This window comes from Euprymna scolopes, chromosome 6 (genome assembly GCF_053919585.1).
Source record: "Euprymna scolopes isolate OS-2025 chromosome 6, ASM5391958v1, whole genome shotgun sequence".
Taxonomy (NCBI): Eukaryota; Metazoa; Mollusca; class Cephalopoda; order Sepiida; family Sepiolidae; genus Euprymna; species Euprymna scolopes.
The window spans coordinates 165,144,803-165,158,763 of NC_136487.1; the positions used below are offsets into that span (position 1 = coordinate 165,144,803).

At 33.2% G+C, this 13,961-nt stretch overlaps 1 protein-coding gene across 1 annotated transcript in view; it reads right to left on the bottom strand.

Moving 5' to 3' along the window:
• Positions 1–5,371: 5,371 nt before the first annotated feature.
• LOC145278099 (uncharacterized) overlaps positions 5,372–13,961 on the bottom strand; it is a 62,784-nt gene continuing 54,194 nt past the window's right edge. The window contains exons 19-21 of the mRNA XM_080130362.1: positions 13,521–13,641; positions 12,972–13,077; positions 5,372–5,729 (exon numbers count right to left, since the gene is read on the bottom strand). Of these exons, the coding sequence (XP_079986488.1) occupies positions 5,699–5,729; positions 12,972–13,077; positions 13,521–13,641 (258 nt within the window). The 3' untranslated portion in view covers positions 5,372–5,698. The remainder of the gene's footprint in view (positions 5,730–12,971; positions 13,078–13,520; positions 13,642–13,961) is intronic.

Consider the following 13,961-nt stretch of genomic DNA (forward strand, 5'->3'; position numbering starts at 1 on the left):
GATTCTATGCACCTTTTTGATTTTGAAGTGTACTTATTATCGAGTGTCCGTTGGTTTGTGGTGATGTGGATGTGTCTACTTTTTACTAAGATGTCTAAGAAGTATAATTCTGCAAATCTTTATTCTGGTGTGAATTTAATCTTGGGTGTCGGCTGTGAAGTACGGTGTATAAAACCTCGATTTTCCTTCCTTGGTTTTTCTTCGGATGAAGCAGTCATCGAGGGGTCTATTCAGAGATTCTATAAATAACTTGTAATATTGTGACTGAGTATTTTTTATCTTTTCATACAGAGTCTCTTCTAGGTTGGTAAGCATATGAGTTGCGGATGTTGGTGTAATTTTAGTTTCTATTGTTGTACCTTGTATTTGAATATAGTTTTTCTTTTCGAAATCGATGAATTTATTATTTAAAATTATCTAGAGTTTTGATGACAAATTGTTTTTTGAATATTGGGTGTAGGATTTGTGTCTGATTCTTGGTCCAATATAATATTGCTTCTTTTACTAGTTAATGGTGTATATGTCTATATAAACTGCTAACGTCAAATGTAGCTAGAAATGTCCTGTTTCGTACAGCATGTGGTTAGGAACTTAAAAATGTAATCCCTTACGTAGCTCTTGATTTGATCGGGGAATGTTTGTAATAGGATGTCTGTCAAGTTAGTAAGTCTGCTTTTCGGGCAGGCTGGTCCTACTATCAAGCGTCTAAATGTAATGTCACTATGATTTTGGGCGCTAATATAGACTGTAGGAGTTGTTTGTTCGTGTAAACCATTTCATTTATTTTAATTTTTTACTATTTGGTGATTTTTGAAAAAGCGGTTTTGTCTATTCCTATGTGTGTCTAGCAATGTTTATCAGTTAGTTATTCTATAATGTTTGTTTGTAGTAAGATTCTGTATGATTACATGAGCGATGCCTTTCTCTTCTTCTTTTGTAAATATATCATATATCATCATCTTTTCAAGTGCTTAGTTTTGCTTATATATTAGTTGGCAATGGTTTTGTCATTTGTCGGTGAGTTGAATTTTTTTTAAAGAAGGTGTTTAGTTCTTTTGTGTTCTTATGATTGGAAAGGAAGAATATTGATTTATTTTTTACTGAAAACATCAACTGTGTTTCCTTTGTAATACAATGTTTCTATTAGTCTGAATTTACGTTAAAATTCTTTAAAGCAAGGTTTTAGTTCCGCTTTATTGCTTTTGGGAGTGGGATAGACTTTCCTGCATAGAATTAGTATGTTTATTTTACATTGTTAATGATATTTTTGTGGATAAGTTGATAATTTTAGAGTTAATGTTTCAAACCTGGGATTGTCATTTCTTAAGGAATATCTACAAGTTATGGACTTTGTTTATTTCCTTAAATAATAGTGGTTTTATTATATAAGTTTTGTGCGCTTGTAAAATCATTTCTGCTGGCATTATACAAACAGCTGAGTATGCGATCTTCCACAGAGTTATTATTGTATGTTGTATGTTTTAGATTGTTGCATTCTGGCTGTAATTCATGCTGCTGTGAAATGCTTGAATGGGGTTGTGTAGATTGTGTGTGTGTGTTGTAGACTTGTATGTGTGGATTATTGATGTCTGGAATATTTAAATTTTGTCTCTTTGTGAGAGGGATATCTAAGGAGTTTGTTTTGTAGGAGATGTATAGTCACAATTGTTGTAGATATTGTGTTTAATTTTTTGATGTATGTGGCAATTGTCTTGTTTTGTGGGGGTGTTTTAGAAAAGTTTTAGTAAAGGTATTTTTGATTGTTTGTTTCGTCCATGTAACGTATATATATATATATATATATATATATATATATATGTATATATATACATATATATTTCTGTATATATACATATAAAGTTATATCTTCCTATTTGCCTATCTCACGCTCTTTCTCTCTCTCTTTTTCTTTCTGCCACTCTCTGTCTCTCGACATATATATATATATATATATATATATATATATATATGTATATGGACCCACAAAACAAGACAATTGCCACATACATCAAAAAATTTTGGAGTCTGTCTCCCTTGCGGTGCGTGAACCTGCTTTGTACCGGCAAAAGGAAACACCGAACGCATTGTTTCTCTTTGGAGAACTTTGAATCTTTTCTCCCGTCTTTTTTTTCCTCGTTGTGCAAATATTTTAATCGTTTTTAAACGTTAATAAATTTATTTTAGTGTCCCCGTATTTTGGCACATTCAATAAGTTCCCCATTAGAACTCTTTATTTTCGACATAATATTATTTTGTACGCTATCGATTTTCTCCTGATGAGATGCTAGCCGAAAGAGCTCTTGAAAAACTTCCGCTAATTATTTTTAAAATTATACATATATATATATATATATATATATATATATATATATATATATATATATATATACATATATATATATATATATATAGAGAGAGAGAGAGACAGACAGAGATAGAGAAAGAGATAGACAGAAAGAGAGAGAGAGAGAGGGAGTTGGCTGTGTATTAATTCCTTTTCTAGCAAATCGTCTGCATTTGTCTGCCTAAGCGATCAGTTGGATGATACACTTACATACAATGTTTTGGTTGATATTTATTATAGCAGTTGTAATGCCTTTTTATAACTATCTTATACCCAATTTATAGTAAAACATTTATGAAGTTAACCACACATCAAAAGCAGATGATATTTATTCTTTTTTTTTCATTTTAAACGGTAAAAGATAAGATGTATAGGTGTATAAGTATACATTTTTTTAGGGTTACGTCGTTCGATGTTTCTTAATCGTAAATGATCTGAGATGAATAAATATTTTATCAATATTTTTAGACTAAAACTCTTTCTTTAAAATCGCTTTCCAACCTCTGTTACACAGCTGCATAATTTGAATGAGAGTTCATTTGCGAGCCGATAACGATATGTTGCAATCTCACAGATCACAGTGAGAAAACAGTAACACTTGATCGAAAAAAAAATCAAGAAAACGAGAGCTACGAAACATACATAAAATAATTTAAAAAAAAAAACACCGAAAGTCAATATTTAATCCGTCGCGAGATACTCACCATAAGTGAAATGAGACGTTTCCTTTAGTGTTGGTTGTCTTTTTGTTGTTGCTGCTGTTTTTGTTGTTGCATTGCCATAAAAAAACTGTGCAGATGCCGTTAACACAATTCTAGTAGAAGAGTTTGGTATTAAATCGAGCTTCATTGGAAATAAACAGGAATCCCATACAAAGTTCAATAACATGTAACGTCATATTCAAGTGTATTAATAGAACTACAAGAAAAATATATGTCACATTTTTCGCTTAGTAATTTTTCTAATATTAGCGGTTGTTTTAATCATTTCTTCTGTTTTTACTCACGTTAATGCCTAAGAATGCATATCGCCACTTAGACCAACGGGGTTACTATTTGGTAGTAATGCATTGCATATCTGTAGAAGTAGGAAACACGAAAATAATTCCAGTATTGATGTTCAAGGGAAGACATCTTTTTAGCATTCATGGACTTCACGGTAAATGGATGCACTTTTGTACTAAGCGGGTTTGTCGGGAAAATGTACGTCGACAGAGCACACGTGCAACGTGTTATTCCTTTAAAATACTTGTAAAGAGAGGGCAAAGATGCAACATTGCAGAGATGGAATAGGGGTTGGACGTAATGAGAAAATGGACCTATTAGATCAAAGACTCATTTTAGACTCTATCTTAGAGGGGCAGACTAGTGGCAGATGAACCTGCCCAGATTAGGCAACGGTACACTATGCATGGGTGAATAGCGGCCTTGTTGATATACAGGACACTCTAAGGTGTGATTCTTCAAGCGCAATTAAAGGAACTTACCTTCTTTTCCATAGCCTTTGTAACGTCATCAATGTATGTGTTCCAGTCATATTTCTCGTGAATAGTAAGCCTAGGAGTTTGAAGGAACGATTCTCAGGTAGGATGCTATTTGCCATACATATTGATGGTTGGAGAGACTTTCTTTAATTTTTAAATGCGAGCAGCTTATTTTTACTCGCATTACATATTATTATCCTCTACGGCTCCATTCCACCATGATCCGGAGGCCATTTTCTAACAAATCTGTTATTGTATTTGATTTATGTACCTCAGTTCTATCCTCGTGCATGTTATACAGTGTTGTATCATCGTCAAATATATCCATTTCGGACAGCATATTATCAGGGAGATCGTAAATCAGTAATTATAATGGTCGAGGAATTGATCAACGAGGCACTCCCGCATTAATTGTATGCTACTCTGACGTACGTACAGCTATGAAAACCTGGATGGTCCTATTTTGTAAGAGGGAAAGTTTAGTTATACTGTGAGATTTAATTTTAAACTGAAGACCTCTCGTGCCAGAGATTATATAGGGAATTTGTTATATAAAGGGCTACATCCCTAACTTTCCCCTTCTCATTCAGTGCATGTGTTTAAAAATGACTGTTAAAATATCTGGAGTAGAACCATTGCCATACTGGTTGTCTTAAAGAAGATGAGAAATTTAACGGAGGTTTATTAGGTTGATTATTTAGCGCCTCAAAGTTTACCGAACAGTGGGAGGAGACTGATAGGGCGATAATTGAGAGGGTCACACTCGAACCACAAATTCCATTTCCAAATTTGTAGAGAAACATGATTCAGCAATGCGTTTATTGTAGACCATTTCTTAATAAGTATAATAAGGATGAGATAAAGCTCACATACCTTGGAGGTGTCTAAGCTTACAATGATACCGGGGTCATGTGAGTGGTTTCCAAATAATCAAGTGTGGATGCAGTCATCATCGGCGCATTGACAAGGGAGATGATTGTTAGCTCTGGAGTGCAGTTGATATGCTACCATGTGGATGTTTATAGTGAGTGAATTTATAGGCACTCTTTAAGAACAGCACCGTTAAAGATTTTCCAGAATGACGGGTTTCTATCTTCTGCGATTATATGTGTTCACTGGTTTTTTCGTCATGCCTTATTTTAACTGTGGCTGTTTATCCCCGTTAATGACATGTTTTCAATTCTTATCTTTATTGTCATCGTAATTTCCCGCCAGTTATTTATTTTAATACAAAAAATAAATGAGTGATCAACGACTACTTGTAGAATTTTTTTACAGGTATTACTCCAGTAGAAGTTAACGCTGAATTCTTGTTATCGATGATTTAACCTTTGAATTAAGCAATTGCTGACATTAACCACCAGATAAATATGTTTGTGGACAAGAAAAGTCCTATCCCCGAAAACATTCTCATAAGTTACAGATGATTATTAATTCATAGAATTAAATATAATTGAAGTGTATGACCGTGTGCAATTATTGTGTTAAAATGAAAAGATACAATAAAAAAACAAATGTGGAGCATAATAATAGGAGTCAGTGAATAAAGCAACATTCGATTTGTATTAAAATTCTATAAACAAAAATACATCATGCTTTTGATTCCGGGGGATATTTAACTAATATATGTGAAGCTCAGATAAATTGGAAGTACCAGAAAAAGGTCACGAATAATTGTTGCGTATTTCTTTCTTTTTTAAAAAATTAGTCATTCATTTTATTTGTGCAGGTTTGTTCCTTTATTGGATTTTCTAAAACTGTAGAATTTGTAATGGCCTTTTCCAGGGTTGCCTTATTAGTCTTCCACAATACACCCCCATTAACTTTTGAAACTTTCTGAGTATGGCATAATGCAAGCAGCAACGAAAGAATTAATAATCGGCTCCAGATCTTCTGCGCCTTCTAGAATTAAAACGAAAGAAATATGAGATACGGAAACAAAATCAAAATCAAAGTAATAATAAACAAACAATCACAATATACTGACGGGAGAACCTCGGAAAGTGTGCTAGTAGAAGATCATGATGATTATTCAAGCCTGAAAAAATTGACAGCAAAAGATGTTTTAGAACCATACAAATATTTCGTATAAATATTTGTTTATATGGATTTAGGAATGTTAGTTACAAATATAATCCTAATAATTTAGTTTAAAATGTAGTGATAAAGTTATGATAGGGCATCAAGTAATTATCTAAATGACTTATACTAGTGAAGATGGAAATGCTATTTTTCAGATATCTACAAATTAGTTAGATAAATCAATTAGTAAACATCGGCAGAGAGAGATAGAGAGAGAGAGAGAGAGAGAGAGAGAGAGTGGACAGATTGTGATGAGTCCGAACAGAGGATATAAGAAATGGTGATAGTTCGCCCATAAACAGCAATCTGATCAAAGTTCAAATTTTGAAAATGGGAAAACAGACTAGAATAAAAAGTTTTCCTTAATAAAACATGACGGGTAGAATTTTTATCGTAGTTTTTTTTTTTCGTCAAACATGTCCTAAGATGGACAGGATATTTTTCCGATTAGACAGATGCCTTTTATTCGCCATTTTTGGTGTCGAGTTCAGTTTCTCATACTGGGTTCGATTAGCCTCAAACTTGCCCATGAATATTATTGCCCCATCATGAACTGTATTTAATTGCACATACACACAACTAACTTCAGACAGATAATCACATGTGTTAATATATAAACACGAATATGCACTAGCATACCATTACAAGGCAGGCATAGATACCCATACATACGTATATATATATATATATATATACATATATATATATATATATATATATATATATATACAATAGAAACTGAAAATTATATGGTGACAGCAAATTCGTTTTCGAACGTTGCCGTTACATGATATAGCACAAAATATATATGCAGATACACGAAAACAAATAAGTGATTGGCCGCACGAAAGGGACTTTTAAGCCCTGCCACCTTCTGGCATTCATTGGTACACATTGTGCGGACATGTGCGCTGCTAGCAGCACATTCTTGATGGTCATTTATATGCATAATCAAATGCCGCTTCAAACCAGCTGCTGTTTGTATGTCAGCCCGCAGTTGGCACGCATTAGATCTGGCAAAACTAGACTGTTTTGTGGCCCACTGCGCTCATGAGTATTTCTGGTGGTTTATCAGCACAGATTAGTTCAGACATATTCTTCCGCACACCTCAAACTCCAGACCAATTTTGCGTCCCACTCCAACCACTGCTCTATTCTCCCGCACTTTCCGGATATCATGTTTCAGTCTCTCATACTGGGTTCGATTAGCTTCAAACTTGCCAACAGCTTCCCGCAAGGTCCTTCTCCACGATCCAAAGAAAGACTCTCCCAGGATATTTCATCTATCTCACATTTTTTAAGGTCGGCCGCAAACAATCTTTGACTCTCATTTTAGGCTTTTGAGCCAGACGTCTTATATATATAATATAAATTATATATACCCATACATAAATACATACATTCTCACAACATTTCATGAAGGGAAAGTGGGGCCGTAGTATCGTCCTTACTTTTTAGCTGGATTGAAAATGAAGACTATTAAGGATAATTAGATGCTGTTTTGAAATCTTGAAGCAGGAGATTTATACGAGAGTATAAGAAAAGTATTTCCCGTAAATTTGACCAACCTCGATTCCCTAAATTGCTGTGATGTCTTTACCCTCTGTTTCAATTATCCCTACGTTGCATTGCAATTGCAATCATTTGAGATGCAATCTCTGTGTTTTCGCATTGTGTTTGTACACATTATATTACTTTAATTATACCCGTCCTAGGACAGGTAAAATTAAAGACGAAAAACAAAATAGGTTTGCACAACATTTATACCCCCTTTCAATGTTTAAACTCAAGATGTAATGGTTCTGTATTTTATATCTGGAATCGTGATTCTGACTGTGATCAAAATCTGTCATAATATTTTTATTAGAGGAATCAGAAAAATGATTAATATCAAAATGTAAAAAACTTTAGAAACAACTGCAATGCATGCAATCTCGATATATTTATGTCTAATAGCTACAGATAAAATTCAATGCAAATTAGAAATCGGAGGTGGTGTAACATATAATATATCAGCTTGTGGTAATATCAGTAGTGAAGAATGGCTTGCTTACGAAAAAGTAAGCAGCAGTAGCCGACAAATGCGCATGTGCAAATTAAGAAGTGTGCGCGTGAAAAATGTTACACGGAGAAAAATGCATCACGTGGTTTGGAAAAAAACCGTCGTTGACGAAAATTGACGTGTAATGTCAAAAATGAGCATAAACCGGCTATGACCGACATGCGGTCGGAGGAAGAAGAAAAATATACACCTGGCGAGATGGACGTTTAAGTGGTGTCTAAACGGGAAAGTAAAGCTAATAAAAACATTTTCTTTAAAAAAAAAAAATTCCAGCTCGAAGTTTTTTTCTTTACTCATGTTTGTGTGAAACGACAAGCTTAGACTTGTGCTAACATTGCTATTAAAAAAGCAAAAGAATCTAAAATATCTACAATGTTGATGTCTAATGGATATTGCTAAAAATTTCATAATAATAGGAAGTACTCGATTTTCCCTAAACAACTTATATTTTTCTTTACTACTATTTCTTGAAACAAAACTTTAAAAAATATGTATAGCTTACATGTAACTCGTATACAGAGTGACTGTGATTCAAAATTGTTAATGATCGTTTAATAAACTTAGAAATTATTGTATTTAAATCTAAATATGAAAACACATGCACATAGCCATCGTTGATTGTATTTAGCGCAAGCAGACTCGTTGCTTTTGCTTCATTACTTTTTCTAAGATAGTTTTAACATTTAATAAGCTATCTTTCTGAAAAAAAGAAGATACATTTCTGTTTTCTAGATCAAAGTTAAGGTTCACTTTAATTTCTTCGAATTGTCTTCATATCCACGATTTTACAGCGTCCAATCTTTATAATTAATATTACGTCCCTTTTAATAGATCTGCTATTGAGTAAAATCTTCGTATATATATATATATATATATATATATATATATATATATACATATATATATGTGTGTGTGTGTGTGTGGGTGGGTGTGTGTGTATATATATATATATATATATATTTGAGGGATTAGAACAAGAGTCTAAAGGGCAGAGTTTATTTTAATGTATTAGTAAATTCATTAAGAAAATTAAAATAAAACAGTGCTCCTTGTAATGTAGCCATTATAATAAGCAATATTTTTGCTGATGAGGAGACTTTGTTTCAAAAAACTATATGATAAAATTATTGTAATAGACTCATTGGCTATAACAATAAAACATCGATCCGAAACAATCGTACAATTTATTGATTTTGTGTGTTATTCCTTATGAAACCGATTTAAATTATCACTCATTATAAATTATCACTCATCTTACTTAATATACATATACATGAATATATATATATATACATATATAAATATACACACACATATATATATATATATATGCATGTGTGTGCATTCATGTATGTATATATTTATATAATAACGAATTGCACACCTTATCGAAATGATGCTGACTTATGTAACTGCACTGAGCTGGATATTCCAGCAGACTAGATTGATTGTTGTTCTAAAATCCGCCCATACCAATCCAAAAATATCAAGAGGATATATTAGAGAGGTGGCACCAAATTTATAATATACATACTTATCGATTTAATTCTAGTAATGCACGTGTATAATCTTGACTGTTATTCTAATTTAGAGATCCCAGGAAGCTGGTCATTCCTTTATTTTTGTTAACCTAGATAAAATAATATAGCAGATTTCAAGTCGTAGAAAAATGCATTTCAATAAAATAGAGACGAATTCAATCGGGTGCGTGTGATAAATGTTATAACCAAACTTGAATGGGATAGTGATATAAAATTAAACACTTCTAAATATTGAAAGTTCAACAAATTTTATTGTCTTTATAAGTGTATTTGGTAATACCCTGGCGATTGAAATCAATTGACAAGTTTAAAACATTATTCTCTTTTTTACTGTTTAGGGTATGGGAAGTTAATATATATTTATATATATATATATATATATATATATATATATATATATATATATATATATATATATATATATGCTTAGTTACACATGGTTCGGTTTCCGTGTTACATAGCAGATAAAATGGTAATAAAAATATATATTTGCTCTACAATAGTGTTGCACCTTGCTTAAGATTTTTGCTATTTACAATTTTTGTTGTATATATATATATATATATATATATATATATATATATATATATATATATATATATATGTGTGTGTGTATATATATATGTGTGTGTGTATGTGTATATATAAATATATATTATATATATATATATATTCTATAACGCATAATGACAAGTTATTAGCAAGCAGATGTACATAATTGCCCATCACATAGATCGTTTTACAAATGCAATGTATAACTCCAAATTTGATAAAAATAAGTGAAGCATGCAAGGTCTCCCGCGAGTGCACAGTGAACGAGGCCAAAAAAGAAAAATAACTAAGTTCAGCATTTGCCGCTCACCATTTAGCTCCGACAAATCATGGTTAAATTGAAAAAAACAACAGAGTTGTTTAATGCCTTAACATATGTAAAATATTAGTTCTGCACCATACAAAAACAGAAATGACTATATTCATCATTTGCTCCCCACATTTAGCCCCCAAATAATCGAAGGCCTTAACATATTTAAATTTAAGTTCAGCACTATGAAAAATGCATTATAGGCATACCCATAATTTTTGGACAAATATGGTAAAATAGTTTCCAAAATGGAGTGGGTTATTAGCCCTAAAAGAGCCTGTGAAGCGCACCAAGAGTTATTGCGAAGTATAGACACACACGATAATGTACGAATCCGTTATTACCAATTGTCAGAAAGGTTTGCAAAATTAAGGGCATCAGTTTTATTTAATAAGCACAAAAGTATCAATTTGGGGCATTTGAACATCAAAGACTACCCCATGGAGCGCAACCGGAGTTCTCCCGGAAAATCTATGCTGTTCATTTTTTTTACGCATATCATGTGTAATTCTTGTGCAAAATCAAAAAAAAAATCCAGCGTGTAGTTATTATATAAAGAGCAAGGGTGCATTTATAGGTACGTCTTCTTTTGTCGGAAGACCAAGAATACTCTCTATATGAAATTCTTTTGATTTCATTTTTAAAGCATTTTGGAGGGAAGTGATTTGAAAGCAGGAGGTTTCATCTCCTGAATGGTATATTCTCAAAATGCAATTGTGTTCATGTCATTCACTGTTTTCTAAGAATATATAGAAAGTCCACAACTGAACCATATATTTGACAGTTAACTTGGGACTGTTCTGCACATTACACATTCTTAGTATTACACCAAGTATTTGAAATATATGCATTTATGTATATTTAACTATTTTTATCAAGTGATTATTTTATAATTAAATTTGTATTTCGGAAATATTTTCTGTATGCAATTGTTTACCTTACGGCATTCACATCCCAAAAGCTTCAACCAGAACTTTCCACCTATACTTACAAAACTGTTTTAGCGTTGCCTTAAGGAGAATGCTTCCCAACACCCTGGAAAACCTCATCAGTATAGACTTTATTCAAGAATTCAGGTGTAAGGCATGCCCTCTCAATACAGACCAATAAGATTCTGTGTGTCATGAGTAAGCTACTGGAATCCATATTAAATAAAAAAAGTAGTCAACTGCCTCAGCATAAAAAAAACCCTTCTTAGGTGCATGCAATATGGTTTCCGTTCTACTAGATCTGCACCAGATGTGGTAACGGTTATATCTCAGAGGATTAGTGAATCGCACGACAAAGGCTTACTTTCTAGGGCAATTGCTTCAAAGCATAAAGACCTACTTCAGAAGATCTCCTGCTACGGTATTACTGAAAATGTTTTCTCAATTATTAACTCCTTTCTCTCTGATAGGCTCATAAGAGTAGTGTTTGATGGGCATAAATCAGAGGCCCACAGTATTAAAGCTGGATCCCTCAGGGCTCAATCCTTGACCCAACTCTCTTCCTGATCTACATCAATGATCTCCCTTAATACATACTTAAATCATTCATTGACATGTATGGAGATTACACGACAATCTATGACAACACATCAAAGGCTGTAAATAACAAAGTTCTCTCTGATTCTCTCTCCTCTGATCTTGAGCGCGTTGTACAGTGGGGAAATAGGTGGCTGGTTACTTTTGATGCATCTAAAACCAAGCGCTTATCTTTATATCATTAACGCTCTGATCCCCATCTAGCATCAATTGAAATGGATGACTCTCGTCTTGGGGAGGCTCCATGTTTTGATAAGCTTCTGGGTTTGACCTTTACTACTGATCTGGAATGGATCACGTACATCAAGTCTGTTGCCAAGGTCGCTGGGAAAATAGTGGGCTCCTTCTTCTGCTACAGAAGATATATCACTGCTGATGTAAGTCTCTACCTATATATAAAAGCCAAGTACGTCCAAGGATTGAGTACTGCTGGCACATCTGGGCAGGAGCTGCTAAAAAACATTATATTCTACCTTGACGAGAGTACAAAATAAACTCTGCTGATTAGTGGCGGATGCCCTTTTCTCTTCCATGCAACCTCTCTCCCACAGAAGAGACGTTTCGAGCCTGTCTTTATTTTAGCGTTACTTCTATGGCAATTTCTCGTCTGATCTCCATTCTCTGGTACCCGCTCGCCAATCTTTCACGATAAATACCCGTCTAGGTGAAACACTTTCAATAATTTCTCCCATTCTTTATATGTGCCTTAATAAAAAAGTAGATTCCAGGAACAAAGGTTATTTCTTAGTCGTGCACGCCTGTGGAACTCTCTTCCGTTTGCCTGTTTCACACCTGACTACATCTTGGATGTCTTCAAGTCCAACATACACAAATTCCTGATGAACCGCTCCCTTAAGTAAGACAATTTATCAAATCTCCATACTAACTATTACATCGATACTATCCCATCGCTTACTGTACACGCAATAACCCTTATCCCCGAGTGGCTTCCGGGCCTTGATATATGGTGACCACCATGTAAAAATAATATATATTCAGGTTTTTTGGTCACAATTGATTTATCTTTGTGATTGCAAATTCAATCATTTTTACGTCACATTCCCAACTTACCCGGTTTTAGGTAAGGTTGTAACTCTAGGCTGTTGGGGTCTGGGAATATCCTGTGATAACGGAGATGCTGCAAAAGGATTCCTTCCACTGGGAAGCACAGGCGGATCTGCGTAAAAAAGAAAACGTTTGAGGATGTTTTGACGACATGTAGCGTTTTTGATCGAGATATTTCATGATCAATTCCGATAATATGTAACATTGAATTCTTGTTAAATTTAATGAAAAAGAAAAAAAAATTATAGCAATAGGAAAATTTGTGTTTTGGAAATGCGTGAACGTGTAGGAAATTCTTAATACGTAACACCTATAGAAATCCCTTGTTATAACTCGTACATTATCCACCTAAATAAATATGCTAAGACATTTATTTTTAAAGGGAACATTATATATATATATATATATATATATATATATATATATATATATATATATATATATATTGTTAGTTTTCGAGAAAAATGCGGAGAAAATCTAAATGGAAATGACAAAGAAACAATCACAAGAAAAACTAGTAAGCATAAAGTAATGTAATAAAATTGTAAGTCTCACTTGTGGTCGGAAATCGTGATCTTTGTACTATTGAGAAAATGGCCGCTGACGCAGATGAGGAGATTGCTTGTGAAGTTGGTGGTGAGAAATCCCTGGTATCAGGTAAATTAGATGCAAAAGGCTGTATTAAGAACAAACAAAACATATTTCATTGTAATTTAAAACACACATCAACTATTATTTTTGCTATGTTATATCTTTCATAGATTTATACAAATATGAAACAAATCTATTATGATTATATTAAAATGCGAAAACTATAGCTGACTTCAACGGGTCTTTTGTGCAGTTTGTTTTTTATTAAATAAGCAGAAAAAAAAACAATACCAATTAATAGGATAACGCCATTTTCAATTATTTCTTTCTTCGAAATGTAGCGCTCACATTTCCATGGATATATTTACATACCAGGTTTACTTTAGCTATTCCACGTATTAAGAA